Genomic DNA, 17,679 nt, shown 5'->3' with positions numbered 1-17,679 from the left:
ATTCCACTAGGTTCCCTAAGCATTTATCTGGATTTTTAAAGGCATTTGAGAGGCTTAGGCACCCAGATTTTATTAAAATTCAATGGGCTCCTAACTTCCATTGTGCCTTTTAAAATCTCCTTATATCTTATTTGGTATATTGGGGTACACCGACAATACTGTATATACATTTTGTCTGATTCCTCTTCATGTAATCTGTGTCTAAATTAGTTTAAATATTGCATTTTTCTGAAACATTTGGCTTATGTATCTAAGCAACATATTCTTTTATATATATATTTTTTACGCATATACTACATCATGGACTTTGTAACCATCTAAAATCATTGCCTTAATTAAATAGAACAGGAGTACTTGTGGCACCTTAGAGACTAACAAATTTATTTGAGCATAAGCTTTCGTGGGCTACAGCCCACTTCTTCGGATGTAGCCCACGAAAGTTTATGCTCAAATAAATTTGTTAGTCTCTAAGGTGCCACAAGTACTCCTGTTCTTTTGTGGATACAGACTAACACGGCTGCTACTCTGAAACCTGCCTTAATTAATGTATTCACTTTTGGAAACTTTTCCTATACAAGCATGTGCATTTGGCTCATATACAAGGTTCTCACTGGGGCATGGCCATATGTCTGACAGCAGAATCAATCCCTTTATATGTTGAATTCATTGATTTGGTTACATTGATTTTTGGTATGAAAATACAAGGATTGTAGAAAATACACTGGAGTTTTTCTGTGAAGCATAGAAGTATGTTTGAAGAATATTGGTCTGTATCATTTTTTATTGTTGGGTTGAGAAATATATGGTTGAGGTCTTTGGTTATGTTATACCATCATGTGAGAGAAAATGTCCAGAGATAATGCTTGAAATGCTTGAAAACAAAGTATTGAAAATTACACTGAAAATATACCTCATAAAAATCTGTCTCCAGTTTCAGAATCTCTGTTCTCACGTACATGTTTCGATGTTAAAAAAAAAATCCACTGTGGGTGGGATAAATGATTATGCAGAGAAAAATATCATCCTACTGAATGTCTGAAGCTGGACAGGTGCTGATGGTACATTACTCCCTACTTCTGACATTCTCCCATGTAGAGAAGACCAGCACAAGGACTGCAGTGTTTAAGTCCCACTTGCCTGAGTGGTGCACATGCCTTGCACTGGTGCTCTGTGAATTTCACTCTACAATTTCAGATGAGAGAAGGTGTTGTGCTCATTGTGCTAATGAACAAATGCACATGCAGGGAAAGGGTCACAAACCCAGGAAGTGGTAGTCAGACATCTTGAAGAAACTCAGAGTAATGCAGAGTCAGGACACAGGGCAGTGATCAGCAATCACTAACTATTATGTTTCAAATGTTAAACAAAAATCCTTTGTATAAAACAGCGTACACTTCATAAAGTAACAGAACTACACATGGTACCAGAAGTGGCTTGATGGGAGAGCACTGTTTGGAAAACATCTAAAGTCAGCATATAAAGGAGAGAGGGACTGCTTCAATCCGCCATTACACTATAGAACAGTTAAGAGGAACCCTCCCTCTCCCCACCCCCGCTCCAGAAACCCACCTCCTCTGCAACACAGACAAAAAAAAAAAAAAGATAGCATAAAGCCACCGCTGGAACTCAGGTTAGCGGGGAACATGGAGGAATCCTGGAAGAGGCTTACCCAGTGTTGTTTTGCTATATATGACAGCAGTCGATGCAAGCTTTCTGAGCTGAGCCTGGAAAGTAGCCTTACTGCTAACCAAAGCTGGTGTGTGAAGCTCTAGTTCTTTTTACAGAAGAGAGTGAAGGTTTTGATAAGGTCTGAGAACAATTTGAGGCACACCGAACTCCTAGAAAGACAAACTCATGAACGACTCCTTTTCCCACGCAAAAGTAGAAAAGGAAAACAAAAAGGCCTGGACGATTACATCATAGACTTGAAGCGTAAGAGCCAATCTTGCCATTTTGGGCCCCTGAGAGATTTCTTGGTTAGAGATAGGTTGGTGGCAGTCTACAATGATGCAAAGCTGCAGGGGCATCGACTGAGAAACTGAGATTTAACTTTGGGAAAAGCCATAAACGTGCAAAGCAGCAGAGCAGGCAAAACTGCAAATGCAGACTTTAAGCAAAGAGGATAACAGGGAGACTCTATAGGAGGACAAGAAGGAAACATACACAAACAAGTGGTACACTGATAACAGACAATATAAGGAAGGGCAAAAAACCCAACAACATTCTATGTCAGGGTTAGCCCAAATAAATGTGTTGGAAGTGTGGAACCAAATGCATGTACTCACAATGCCCAGCATTTGGACAAAAGTGCAGAGTGAGTCACAAGTACTGTTGATAATCATTTCAAAAAGTACCAGTGGAAGGAACTGCCTAGAATTCAAAGACTTCTAATGAATCTTCTAAAATAAGACTGTATCATTGAATTCACTCTGGGAAATCATTTAATCATGGCAGATATACTATCCAGGATCTGGGATGAATCTCAGAGAGCTGTGGATACAGAAACTGAACCTGAGAGATATTCACATCAGTGTGACAAAATATTCAAAAGCTGTTTCACCTCACATGTGGGCACAGCTAAAAAGTGCTACAGTGAAAGATTAGATGCTGCAGTTCATGATTCATGCTCTACACTTTGGAGGGAAAAAACAATTCACGCCTAAGCTGCATGTTCCTTTCACGCACAAACTGTCTATGGTTGATAATGTCCGTCTCATAAGTAAGAGCATTGTGATTCCATTTGAACTCAGAAGAAACATGCTAAAGGCCATTCTTGAAGGCACTTGGGTATAGGGAAGTGCAAAAGAAAGGCATGGGAAGCACTCTATTGGCCAGGCATGAATGATGACATCACTGACATAGTAAATAGCTGTGCCACATGGGTAATTAGCTTGCAAAATGTGGCATAAAATTGTTAGGTGTCTGTTTAAAAATGCAACACATGTGATGGAAGACCCTCTTCTTGCCTTGCTGAATCACAGAGCAGTACCAATACCAATGTGGTAAGTCACCTGCAGAGCTTTTGTTAGGACATCAGATAAGAATTAAACTTTTTTTTTTTTTTTTTTTTTAATAATTGGAGATATACCAATCTCCTAGAACTGGAAGGGACCTTGAAAGGTCATCGAGTCCAGCCCCCTGCCTTCACTAGCAGGACCAATTTTTGCCCCAGATCCCTAAATGGCCCCCTCAAGGATTGAACTCACAACCCTGGGTTTAGCAGGCCAATGCTCAAACCACTGACCTATCCCACCCCACTTCCTCATCTGAAGATGAAACAAGGTATAGTTAAGGAACAGATGCACAGAAGAACAGGGAAATACGTAAAAGTATTAAAAGGCTCCACTGTGGCAAAACCTCAGTGTGCCTGAGGTAACAAGTGCTGGAGAATCTGTTAACATTTAGAATAATGGTTCTTGGGGAGATAAGACGGAGGTGATTAAGCTGGTTGCTCCAAGATCATATGAGATCAAAACAAAACAGGACTGGTTGTTGAGATGGAACCGTAAGCATCTCTTACAGGTACCAGTGATAAGTATCTGAGATGAGCTACTTCCACACATCTTGCAGGACCACCTACACATCAAACTGGGCACATACCAGTAGTCACATCAACACATACCAAAATGATACAGCTTGCTGAGATGCCTATGGATGTGGACTTATCAGACGCAAGATCATCGGATACCCAGGTCGATTATCTGGGAAACACTGCCATAGGCACAGGAAACTGATGCTGGCCCAAGACTTACAGCAGAGACGAGGACACATTGTGGCATAATGGTCAAAAACCCAAAGAGACTAACTGAAAGCTACTGAGCAGCAAGGGAATCTCATCTCACCGTTGTATGAAGAATTACAGTGTTGTTTTGTTCATTTGGTGTTAATAAAAAAAAAGGATGGATTGTGCTGTGTATGCCAATGAACTAATGTGTAAGCAGAGAAAGGGTCCCAAACCCAAGAAGTGGTAGTCAGACATCTTGAAGGAACTCAGAACAATTCAGGGCCAGGACACAAGGTGGTGATAAGCAACAAAGTCACCATTAACAGTTATGTTTCAAATGTTAAAACAGCATATGCTTCATAAAGTAACAGGACAACATAGGTATTTGATACCGTTGGCCAGATTTTCAGGAGTTTTTGGCATTTAGGCACCGGAATAGGGGTCTAGATTTCTGAAAGAGCTTTGCACTTAGAGTGCTGATCCATTTTTAAAATCTAGCCCTAAGTGTCATAATAGGAACTGATGGGAGCTGAGCACTTTGGAAAATCTGCTCCCCAAAAGGTACCGCACATTTGAAAAATCTGGTGATGAGGCTTTTTTGAAAACCTGGACATATGTGACTTATGGTGTGTAAGCCTCTGATTTTTTTTTTTCACGATAGAGAATAATTGATACTGGTTAATAGCAATTTGAGAGCAAGTATGAAAGAATGCACATTATGCTAAAATAAAAAAAGTTTTAGGCATTTTGGTTGCTTGTGTTTTGGGCAATGGTGGATTAGGGTTTTGTGGGGCCCTGGGCCAGAGCAAGTGGGGGCCCCTCCCCACCCTTCTGTCTGCAGCCCCTCCCCGGAACTCCTGTGGGGGGGACTGGGGTTGAGGTGCAGGGGCTTGCCCCACTCTGCCCACCTGGTCCTCCTGCTAGGGGGAAGTGGGGTCGGGGCATGGGTGTGCCCATTTTTCTGAGGTCCCCCAAGTGGCTGGGGCACCTGGCCACAGTGGCTAATCTGCCACTGGTTTGGGGTGGGAGGGTTGTTTTGTTCCGTTTCTGAGGATGGAGTTCTGAAGAGAGGTTAAATCTGGGAGTGATGAGTCAGGATTCTTGGATTCAGTTTCTGGCTCTGCCACTGGGGTGAGTCTAGTGTTGGTGTGGTTGCAGCACAGGCAGGTATATCTATATTAGCTTTGATCTAGCCAGCACAAGTAACAATAATAGTGAAGATAAAGCAGATCAGGTTTCAATGTGGACTAGACCCCCAAATACGAACCTACTGGGAACCCTGGGTACGTACATGGGTTTCTAGCCCATGCTAAAGCCTGAGCCAACACATCTTCCCTACTGTTACCAGTGTTAGATAGATTAAAGCTAGCATGGGTAGACCTTCACTTTGCTGAGTGTGAATTGCTGCGTGATCAGGGGCAACATATGAAATGTGCACACATCTGCACACATCTTTTTGAAAATATGGATCACACCTTATCCATCTATATAGAGGTAGTCTCCATCTAGTACAACAGTTTTAACAGGAGTGTTTTGAGCACACATTCATTTTACGTCCGAGAGATACCCGGAGATCTATGTATCAAAGTGTCACCAGAGTTGGGAGACTGGTTATCTTCAGAAACCCAAGATGTACAGAGGACAATTTTACTGGACATACAGATAGAAGAAAGGGAATCCCTACCTAAATTAGAATTGGAGGAACAGAACATTAGCTGGTTTCAATGAGCATAACTCCACTGACTTTACTGCTGAGTATGCGACCCTGAAAATGATCTGGAGTGCTGAAAAAATACTAGTTATGTTATGGGTAACAGGCAAAGATTTTTAACTGAAAAAACTGAATAGAGCAACGGGATTTTTAATCTCAAGTACTGCATAACAGTAAAGGTTCCACTTCATGTTCTGAAAGAAAATACATGCATTGAGAGAAAGGAAAATACACTGCGAGGAAAGTGTGCATAATGCTTCACACAAGCACAGTCTGAGAACACACAACACATCCCAGCAGACAACCAAGAAAAACTGTTGAGGTGGAGTTAGGGTGTGACAGGAGGAAGAGGTTCTCATTTTGTAGTAAGTGTTCATTACAATCCTCTTATTTTGTTTTAGATTGGTATCATTTTCTCCTTCTCTGCAGTAGCCTTGTTTTAACTATGTATCCCTCTCATCTCTAGCTTTCATAATTATTGCACCTATTCAATTTAATCCCTGCCCTCTATGATCAGTAGGGCAGGCAGTGACACCGCTCAGCAGGATAGTGTTCTTTCCAGGGCTCTCATGTTGTACTAATGGGAAAGCAATCTGTGACACCCCTTTTAGGGGTATAAAATACTCTCTTCCATGCATCTAACCAGCTCCACTCGCCAGTGCATATAGGGGGCTGGGTGTCATGGTTCTGCCTTCTCACCACACACTTTCTCAAGGAAGGAGCACCTCAGGAACAACCCTTCTGCTCCTCAGTGCCAGGAGCTAGGATCTGGGAAGCTCTAACATGATCTCTGAAGAGTGGTGGAATCCTAACTCCTCTTTACTCCCTATATGGCCACCTTCATGTTAGGCACAATTCAGCCTCTTTCTTAGCAGGGTTCCAACATAATTTCCCCATCCCTGCCATTCTCCCCCCCAAAATTTCAACTATTCTTTTCCTTTTATATATACAAACTATTCTGGGAGCTAGCAGCAGTGCTCAGCACCTATCAGGATCGGGTCCTATCTTACAACAAACCGATGACAACAAACTCATCTTTATATGTATCACTTCATTGGTTATAAACCAAAGACTTATACAGACAATCCAATAAGTTTCATTACCAAGCTATGTTGTTGGAGAGTAAAAATAAAATTCTTCATGCATTTTAATCAATAAAGCAAATATAAATCTCATGATGTGACACATCAAGCCTTTGTATTTTGGCCTGCACACTTTGCAGTCTGTTAAATGGCCACTTTAATTTTAAAACCGATCACTCAGAAATACTAAATGGATAAACTCTTTATAGCATTTTCCCTATGACAAAACACACTTAGTAAAAACAAAAGCATTATCATAAAACTGCATAACAAGTTGTCACTTATGGATTCGTTTATTTGAGTGTGAGTTTATGAGCTTCATTCTAAAAAAGGAAGGAAGGCAAACAATTTTACTTGACAAGTTTTGCTTTGCAAAGAGTGCTGAGTATTGTTATGAACAACAAGACTAGAAATCCAATTGTCCCAGAAGATCTAGAGAGAGGAAAATTACAGAAGCAAACAAATTCTGCTTAAAAGTCATTGGTTTCCTTACTCTCTTTCTCCATGTTTTCTAACATCCTCACTTCCAAACACACGTCTGTGTATTTTATACATCTATAAAAGGGGGAGTGGGGAGGGTACAGAGAGCTCAACCGCAAACATTTCAGGTGAATATGCTTGGTCGCATGTGACTACTCATATTTGTACACAAAAAAGGTCCTACTCCAAATGTATGAATAAAGACCTGACTTCCTTAAACAGGAAATCAATAAGAGGCAACAAGATAAAAGCATATCAAATAAATAAACAGTATAGAGAAAGTAGATCATGAATTTCTGTTCTCTCTGGCTGCCTAATAATGCAAGAGCACAGGATCATTCAAAGAAATTAAAAGGTGGCAAGTCCAAAACTGATCAAAGAAAGCACTTTTCACACAATGTGTAATTAGACTGTGGAACTCTTTGCTACTGTAGGTCAGTGATGACAAGAAATTAGCAATATTCAGGAAGGGATTGGCCATTTATATGAGCAACAAGAATATCCAGAATTACAATTAATGGTAACAATTTAGAAATGGATATTAATCCTCATGTTTAAGAGTTTAAGGCAGTCTGGAACTATTAGAGACCAGGATGAGACTTAATATTGGAGGCAGATTATCCCACATCTGCCTGCTGAGGGGGTCTTATATCTTCTTCTAAGCATCTGGTACCAGCCACTGTCAGAGACAGGATAGAGAACTAGATGGCGCTCATAGATGATCTAGTATGGCAATTCCTATGTTTCTTTTGTGAAACAGAAAGAAAAAGAAAAGAAAGGAAAAGAAAAGAAGTGCATGTACGAAATTGTACGGCAATTGGCAAGCATGTTTGCAAATATATTTTTCCTCGTTTCCCCTTTGCTGTAATCAGTGACGATACTCTCCTGGAAAGGAAGACAGACCTAAAGCTTCTACTGTCTGATGGCTCCTTGGTGGCCTACGTTAAATGAAGTGGTGGACAACATCACACAATCCACCACCTCAAGAAGCGCCTTTGTTGGGAACTTGAGGTCAAGTATATATTATGCATACAGAACTACTACTATCTGTAGTACTAGTCTCTTCTAATCAGATTTTAGGCAGGTTGGGCCAGATCCTCAGATGGTGTAAATTGTCATAGCTCTGTAGAAGACAATGAATCTGTGCCTTTGCTTCTAGAGAAGGCAATCGAGCAATTTACACCACCTGAGGATACAGTCCATTACTGGGACGGGGAAGAGAAGTTTGCCCTCTATTATTTCTTTTATGGATAAATTAGATGGCCTCTGTTTTCAGTGCTGTCAATCCAGCATCCTTCATGAGCACACAAATTCATCTCAAGAAAGAAAAAAAAGTCTCTGGTGACATCCCAGCCCCAATATAATCAATGGGAGTTTTGCTTTGTTCTACATGCTCCATGAGTCATAGCAACCATCTGAGAGGTAAATGACCTTTTAGGAAAGACTCTTGCTGAGGGCAACCAAAAATTTTCAAAACATTACATTATGGAAATTAACAAAATAAATAAAACTGCATTAAACGGATTCAACTTTAGACAATATGCCACCCAGTAAGCAAAAGTATCATTCCTAGAAAAGTTAAGTGAATCAACTAAACTAACACAGACCCCACCATGCCACAGGTAGATCATATTAATCTGAATACAAAAGATCCAATAGATTGATAAACTTGATTTTATACCCCCATGAATTGTGGGCTTCACCTAAGGTCAGAATGGCCTGGTACCATATGTAAAAATTAATCTGATCATTTCACTGAGATCAGAACCTACTTGATTTAACTGATTTTTTCTATAAAGTTTAATCTTCATGCTCCCTAAAAATTATTACAGTGCTTTGCTCCTGAATCACAAGTTTATGCTTAGCTGGTTGTCTTGACATTCATTTCTTTGTAGCAATGGGAGTGCTTTTCTGGTGTATTAATTTATTTCTGGTGTAGGTATCATTTACATTGGAGTATTACACTTTAATCAGTGGCTTTGCATTTTGATTATTCACCTTGCTAACTCAGCTTTATATGCTACATCTGTGAGGTCTTGATGTATTTTGTTTATCACCACAACACTTTCCTAGATTCTCTTATGGTTCATATTAGTCCTTCTTTATTACTACTGTTTTGGTTGACTTGGATTCAGTTTAGTCTCATGAGTGGAATTTATCATTTGTTTATGCTTTGATCATTTTAATTAAATTGCAGTGGGGTTTGGAAGATTTTGCTTTGTAGGCTGGTTTTAGTTCTTCAAGGTCACATGTCATCTGAATATCATCTCCAAGTAGAATGTGTCATTTTTATATGCAGGATTTATAGCCATATATTACTACAAAGTGTCAATCAACACACAATCTTTTTTTCCCCTCAGTTCATTCTTCTGCTTTAGTTTTGTGTATAAATGCTCAGAAAATTCTGGGAGATGTGGGGGAGATATTTTCTGCATGAGAATTGCAGTATATGGCAGATATACTGGACCATATATATCCCTGGTGTCATTTTTTGACTTCACATGGCCCATTGTATACCATAGCTTCAGTTTCCCATCCCTATCCACATATATTGTATTCAGTGACATATGGCTATATCATACTTTCCAAGAAAGATATTGCTGGATCTTTGCTAAAGCCTGATAAGTGTTTTTTATGGGCTATTCTCCTTTGGGTTTACAATTATTAGCATCAGGATTTTTACAGCCCTAACAAATAAGGATTGTTTGGCATTGTAGTATTCATGTAATTATGGGGAGTACAGTTCTACAAAGTTGGAAATTCAAGGAAAGAGTCTAGAAAATATAGCAGCAAATTTTTGCTGCAAAACGTCTGTTAGTCTATAAGGTGCCACAGGATTCTTTGCTGCTTTTACAGACCCAGACTAACACGGCTACCTCTCTGATAGAAAATATAGCAGAGCCTTTAAGAATATTGACAGAATACACCCTTGCATTCACACCCTACACACTACTGTAATAATCTTTGTACAAAATATGCCTCGTAAGGTCTCATTTGGAAACTCCTAATTTCCTGGTCAGCACTGTCCTTGTAAAATATCTATGGCAACATTATATGTGACGTTATAAGATCCCTTTGTATGGCTCCTAACCTCACAGCCCTGCCCAAACAGAAGTTGGCAACAGGTCTCTCCTAAACAAAGGAATGTGTGGTTGTCTTAATTTGCATTTAAGCAGTAAACAGAGTCATCCAGCAGGAAAGGAAGGCAAAGGAAGTTCAAACAGGTGAAAAAATCAGCAGGGAATATCCTTCCACATAGACTGGTTCTCATCTGGAAATGTTTTTCGACAGGAGGACTGAAACAATAAAAAAGAGGGACATATACCCTAAGACACCTCTCTCTGTGTGTCTGGCTATCTCATTCACTGCACTCGCAGAGACAAAGAAAGCAGGTGTTCAGCTCTGGGGGAGTGGTCTTATATGAGAGTTTTTGATGTGGTCAGTAATTTACTGGAGCATGTGATAAGAAACTTTGCTTGAATCGAATATAGTTTGTTAAGTTAGGCATTAGTAAGCGTCTCATCTTTATTTTTCTTGTAACCATTTCTGACTTTTATGCCTCATTACTTGTACTCACTTAAAATCTATGTGTAGTTAATAAATTTCTTTTACTGTTTTATCTAATAATCTATAATAATAATCTTTATAATAATAATCTAATTTAAACTGAAGTGTCTGAATAACTATTTGAAATAATAAACTGGCACATTATTCCCTGAAAAGAATAACAGACTTAAAATATGTGTATTCTCCATAAGAGGGCAGAGCAGTACAGAACATACATTTTGGGGGGGAAATTCCAAAACTGGGGGGTATTGGAGGTCATCCAGCACCATAACCAAGGCTGGTAAGAGCCGAGGTGTGGCTGGCTGGTTGCAGCACACACAGAGACATAACTGGGAGTGACTGACATGCTGGAGGCTGTTTGTGAGCAGTCCAGGCTGGAAGCTACAGCAGCAAAGCATTGTAAAGAGCACCCCAGGTGAGAGGTCACAACTGGCATTAATTATAATGTCCAGGGAAAATGCCATCAGTGTCCATGAACAAAATCTTGGAATGACCAAAGTAAAAATGAACTTTGAAGACTGATCCAAGGGTATATTGTATATGTTGAATAGGATATGTTGGGAGTTTTATTTTGTTCTAGGTAGACCTTCAGCAGTGCAGGATATGAAGGAGACTAGATAGCTCAGGGGATTATTAATAGACTTTCACCAGTAGGTAACATTTAAATACAGTCCAGGATTGGTCTATATATAATTTATTTTTCCAACACTCCTCGTTGGATCATTAGAGTTAATATTAAAGTAGACTGTGAACCTCTTACACTGATGACAACTCACACAAATAGTCCCACTGACTTCAGTGACACCGCTCATGTGAGCAACTGCTCCACAATGTGAGAAAAGAGCTAAGAATTCTGACCTTTAAAGCTCATAGTAATAACCAGAAAGGTAGATAAGTGGCTGATTTCCTAACTGGATACCTAAAATGACAATTGGTAATGCCCTAAAAAGGTGGTTTCTGGAAATTGGGATGAATTAATTACTTTTAAGAGATGGGAAAAGGCTTCAAAATTTAGATCCAAATCTGGATTCTGAAGAGTAAGGTTCAGGAGTGTTCAGATTTTGAGTTCGAGGTTGGATTAATCTCAGACTACTACAGTACAAAACCGTAATTTGTTATGAAAACTGAAAATTACCTCATTATATTCTTTTGATTTGATTGAAACTTTTTTCTGGAAGAGGTGGCATCAACAAAGCTTTGTAGCTAACACCATGGGACTTTTAAAAAATGGTTTCTTTTGAACCCAACAAAACAATACACAATCTTTGAAAATTTAAAGAAACTCAAAAAGTCTGATTTGATTCATGGTGCTAGTTCCACAGTGGGATTCTCTGACACCCCTCTTTCTTCGCAGAGTCTTACAAGTTTTCACAGGTAAAAACAATGTTCTGATATCACAAGGAGTTAATTTAGGAGTTCCAGAAAGGGAGAGTAATGATGTTTGGTCCAGGCCATATTTGGAAGGTAAGTTTTCCTTCCCTGTCTGTAGTGATGAACAAGGATTATCCATAAAACCAAGAGACTAAATCCCATACAATCAATTCAAGAAATTAGGAACTGGGGAGCCTTAACCTCCCTTTCATCTTGTTAGTTTCTAATTAGGACATATTTTTGGGAAAATCTCAGTTTTACTGAGAGATGCTCTGAAGGGAGCCTGAATCATGTATACTTTTCCCTAGGAACAGGAAAGTATAGTACTCTTATATTTTAACTTTACTTTATTTTGGTGCCTAGACATAGGTGGTGCTCTAAAAATACATAACATAAAATAAAGACTGCAAACTCTTTAATATAGGTGGTGGGTTTTTTAGCATATTATATATTTTATGTATTGTAATGTACATCATACAGTAAGGCAGCTATAGAACTAGTGATTAACCGCCATCATACTAATATAACAAATTGTAATTAACCATGTCATATTCTACATTTTTGCCACATTTCCCCCATTGGTGGGGTCATGGCTTGAGCAAACCAGGCTGTGGCTATTCTCCATCGCAGAATGGCCCATAGGGGGGCATTACAGCTGAGATTAAGTTAGAACAGTCCCAGGACAGTACAACATTATTTATTTTCGATTTCACTCTAAGGGAAAATTCCACATCAAAGGATGTCCTTATCCAAAGCTTTGGCCATCTTGGGCAAACAACTGAAGTTACAATAATGCAGGAGTTACAAACATTGTCTCAAAGCAGCAGCACTTCTCTGTCTTGCCATAAAACCAAGCCTCATATATTCATCAGTCACCTGAAATAAAACTTGCCCAAAACTTGATATCACCCCCTCCATTCCTGGAGTGAGTGCAACTTAACTGGAACACAGAATGTGACACCATGTCATTGGGAAATTCGTTGCAAAGCACAGGAGAGGAAAAAACTGCTGCTGCAGAACAATATGTGTTAAGGCCAGTTTCCATTTAAATTAAATGGGAAGTAGGAATGTAAGAAACATCAGGCCTAAAAACCCAAACACAATCTTCTGAAATATTCTTTTACTGAATTGCTTTCTATTTCATGGAGAAACAGATTTTTTATTTATGAGTTTTTTAGAATGGAAATGATAGCAAATAAACATGCATTCTTTTGGTTTGTGAGATTGGGTGAATTTATTATTATTATTTATAAACAACATAGAATTATACTAGAGCTATACCTAAGACACACTGTTAGAGTTAGAATTTCTAGCACCATGTATGGAATAGCATAACACTTTGTAACTAGTTTTCATCCTGCTCTGAAATTGTCATAGTACATTTAAGAGACTTGGGCCAAAATTTTCAAATGTGGGTACCTCAAGTTAGGTACCTAAATCAATATTTAGGCACCTAGACAAAGAGGCCTAATGTTCAGTGGTACTGAGTATAAGAGAATAAACATATTTTCAACTGGCTTTTAGAGAATACTCAAAAGTAACATAGAAACAAAAAATATAAAAGGGAGAAAAAACACAAGTTACTGAAGAAAACACTTAAGAATTCTGAATAACAATCACTGGATAAATTGGAGCAATCAAGATGAACAACAAGATGACAAAAAACATTAATTAAAACCTAACTACCCCCATTCAGAACAAAGCACGTGTTTAAGAACATTAATACTGTGTAATGAGAAAGCCATCAATGAAGACTTAACGAGGGAGGATGAAGATTCAAAATGCTCTTTCTGTATTTCTTTATCATCCATGAGCACCCCTTTGTTCTACCTCTGAATGTGTTTGTCACCACAGTTTTGGGCCTCATTCTGATTTCACGCACACTGATTTTAGTAGTAGAATGCAAATGTAGCTATTCCTGTTTTACACCTGTGTTAATAAGATCAGAATCAGGTCCATTGTTTGCAAAGGAGCCGCTTTTTTGTTTGAATTAGGGTGTGTGCTTGGCTGGATTGCCTTAGTGCTTTTGCTTCTCAGGCAAGTTACATGTCTCTGGAGAGAGGGGGGAAAAGCAGGCCTCCATTCTAGAAAAAAATAATACTAACTTATTTAGCAGGGCTTGTGTTTTGCAAAGATATGGTGTGTGAAGTGATTTTGAAGATTAACGTTTAAGAAATGGAATATGTCCCAAGTGGATAATACCTAGGAGACAGGCTGCTTAAAACGTCTGGAGGGGTGAATTACGGATCATAGCGTGGGACTTGGAGATTTTCCCACTGTAGGGATTTGGGGTGTATAGCACTCTTGCTAGGAGTCATATACCAGAAACTCTCACTTAGTTGAGGCCTACACTCCCCACAGCACTCATTTCCCAGTTACATATTGTAAAGCAGACAATCAAACTAGAAAACAGCACTGGGTCAGAAGGTTCAGCTGAGATGCAGGCAGGGAAAAAATTGAAACAGGGCAGAGAAGGTTGGGAGACAGGGAAGGGAAATCAACTTATCCATCTTTGCAGGGAGGATTATAGTTCTAAGTAGGTGGATGAATGAGACAAAGTCAGAATTTTAATTGCAGAATTCAGAACTAGAGTGGCATCTTTTTCCATAGACATTTTTGGCATTTGTGAGACACACTGGACTGGAAGTGGTGAACTTTCCACAAAGCACCATAAAGTCATCTATTGTGGAAGCACAGACAATGCCCAGAATGAAGGAGATGCCTTCAACCTATCAGAAAATATTCACAGCTCTTTGAAAAGCTTTAGCTGTGTCTCATCATGCATAATGAGCATTAAACTACAAGGGAAACATGATCCTGCTACCATAATACAATCGAAACCTGCAGCCCAGCAGAGTAATGACCTGGTAGGCTGAATGACAGTTTCTTTACATCAACCATCCACAGGCACGGCTGCCCACAACTCCCGGTGGCCACGCTTTGCTGTTCCTGGCCAGTGGGATCTGCGGGAAGTGGCACGGGCTGCAGGGACATGTTGGTTGCCCAGCACTGCTGTAGAATGATTCTTGACCAAATTAAAAAAAGAGCAGAGGAAATCTTTTGAGTCACAAGCTGGCTTTTGATCTGGATGTTCTATGGCATATCAGATACTTGTTTTTCATCAAATGTTGGAGTCACACAGAGTTCAACGAATACCTGTTTCATATTCACTGACTAAGTATTCAACTCTTAACAGAGAGGCTCTGTGGCAAGTAATCAAGTGGTATGGTTTTAGCAGCAAGTTGATTTCAATACTGCAGAGTCTGTAAAACATAGCTTGACATACAGTATGAGTCAGCAGCAAGCTGACAGAGTGGTTTGAAGTGAAAACTGGAGTCAAACAGGGATGCATATAAAGTCCAATACTTTTACTGTACAGTTTGAAAATGTCTTGTTCAACTCCCTCAGCAATATTGGTGGAGCCTGCAGTGGGGAAAATTATCAATCACCTTGACTTTGCAGAAGATATCATAATTATTGTGTTTATAGAGGAATACAACTAAGAAGCAGCAACTATCTTGTACACAACATCCATAGAATGGGGCTTAAAAATGAAGGAACAAAAGTCAAAACCAATGATAACATCAAGAAATCCAGAAACAGGCTAAACTAGTCATTAATGGTGTAGACATTGAACAAGCAGAGTTTCTGCTAGTTGGGCTCCATTGTATGACAACTGCTATCAAGATGACATCAACAAGCGGATAGCTACTACCAACACAATGTTCGCCTTCCTGAATAAAAGTGTGTGGATCTTAAAAGCAGTGTCCATACGAGTTACAACACAACTACAAACAACACTCGTTGTACCCACATTACTTTTTGGTTGTGAAACATGGGTATTGAAAAAATACCTGGAGCAAAATTTGAGATGAAGTGCCTGTGCCATATCTTAAATGTCACAAGGCTAGACAGACTAAGAATGATGACATCTGAAGATGACCGAAAGTGCAGTGCATGACTATAATCATCAGAAGGTGCCAACTATAACAGGTAGAACAACCCATTACCGACCGCCTGAAATTTTTCTTTCTAGACGTGTGCACGGAAAGAAAGGGGACAAGGATGTCCAAGGAGACAGCGGTATAACATAAAACCATCCAGGCAACACCCAACAGGCTCAAATTATGCCTCAGAACAGATGTGGATGGAGTCTGTTCATAACCTCAGGCCTACGCAACCTTGGTGTTGGAAAAACAAGATAACAATATAGGTGGGAAAAGATCTGGACTATGGTGGACAGGGATGAAGCATTTGAAGGAGTGTTGGATTGCATTAAGGGAGGAGGGAGGACTGAAATACTGACAACTCTGCAGTTCATTCACAACAGTGCTGTAGCAGTTAAAAAGATGAGTACATTGTTGCATCATATTATTCAAATGATTTGTATCATTCCTCTCAATATTGTTCTCATAGGATTTAATGCTACACTATACCAGCGTTTAATTGAGCATTGAACTGCTTAGCATGGAACATGGGAAAAACAATAGCTTTCGTCAACAGCAACTCAATTAAAAATGGGTAGAACTGGTATCTGAAATAGCAGAGTCTAGCTTTGGAGATACTAATCAATATTAAAGAACCAGGTTGAGAGCGTTCGTTTGGTTTGTTCAGCAGCCTTTGTTAATGCAGTTCACAGAGTGGAGTCTTACTTTGGTGTTTTATCTTTGGCATATAAAACTTGGTGTACTTTTGAATTAGTGTGAAATACAGTGGCATTTTTAAATCAAAAAGTTTTAAAGTGACACTTTACCTGCAAGGCACAACATGAATGATTGCAGCACGAGCAGTTCCCATAGCAACCTCATTTTCAGTTTCCGAGGTCAAAGGAGGCTTGAGTCCAATAACTAGTGAATAGAATGCTGCTTCTTTTAAGTTTTACACAACCTTTAATCTGTGGGGGGGAAAAAAGAGAGACACATTACAACGAGATTTAGGATTACAGCTTTTTACACTATGAGAGTGTATCTTTCCATGTGAGCTAAATGAAATTAACACCTGGAGGGAAACAGAAATTGTTGTTTTATAAAGTCAGTCTGGACGGGGTGGGGGTGGGAGGCGGGAATTAAAAATTATGGATCTGAAGAACAAAGAAGAGGATTTACAGAGTGTGTGTTGGTATTTGCAGAGGAGCACTATATCTGTGAGATGTGCAGACTATGTGATCTGAGCATAGGATTGGAAGGCATACTCCTGTGATATAATGGTTCTGCGTCCTCCATTTTCTCTGTTACCTTGGGCAAGTCATTTGAACTTCTCTGCCTCATTTTTCGCCTCTGTAAACTCACCTGTTTGCCTCATGGGGGAGCTGTTATTAGTTAGTTAATTTTGTAAAACACTTTGAAGATGAAAGTATTATTATGATCCCTCTTCACTGTCTGACAACTTCAAAGTACTTCAGCAACTGAACTGAGCAAAATGTAGCTACACCTCTACCCCGATATAACACAAATTCGGATATAATGTGGTAAAGCAGCGCTCCGGGAGGGTGGGGGGTGGGAGGGGCGGGGCTGCGCGCTCCAGCGGATCAAATCAGGTTTGATATAATGCGGTTTCACTTATAATGCGGTAAGATTTTTTGGGCTCCCGAGGACAGCGTTATATCGAGGTAGAGGTGTACCTCCAGAAATCGTAAATCTCACTCTGTCCAAAGGAGACTGTCTCTAGAGGCGGTGAGGCTTCTTTCTGCCTACTGAACCAGGGCACTCCCTCTCCTCCTCATGAGCCTGCAGTGACATGGTCAG

General features: G+C 39.6%; 1 protein-coding gene across 2 annotated transcripts in view; it reads right to left on the bottom strand.

Annotated features, from left to right (window-relative positions):
• CNTN4 (contactin 4) overlaps window positions 1-17,679 on the bottom strand; it is a 669,413-nt gene that overhangs the window by 285,384 nt on the left and 366,350 nt on the right. For both annotated transcript variants that reach the window (XM_045024546.1, XM_045024545.1), the window contains one exon: window positions 16,689-16,829. In XM_045024546.1, coding sequence (XP_044880481.1) covers window positions 16,689-16,743 — 55 coding nt within the window. In that variant the 5' untranslated portion in view covers window positions 16,744-16,829. The remainder of the gene's footprint in view (window positions 1-16,688; window positions 16,830-17,679) is intronic.

Source organism: Mauremys mutica, chromosome 7 (assembly GCF_020497125.1).
Source record: "Mauremys mutica isolate MM-2020 ecotype Southern chromosome 7, ASM2049712v1, whole genome shotgun sequence".
Lineage (NCBI taxonomy): Eukaryota > Metazoa > Chordata > Testudines > Geoemydidae > Mauremys > Mauremys mutica.
This window is presented reverse-complemented; position numbering and strand designations above follow the sequence as displayed.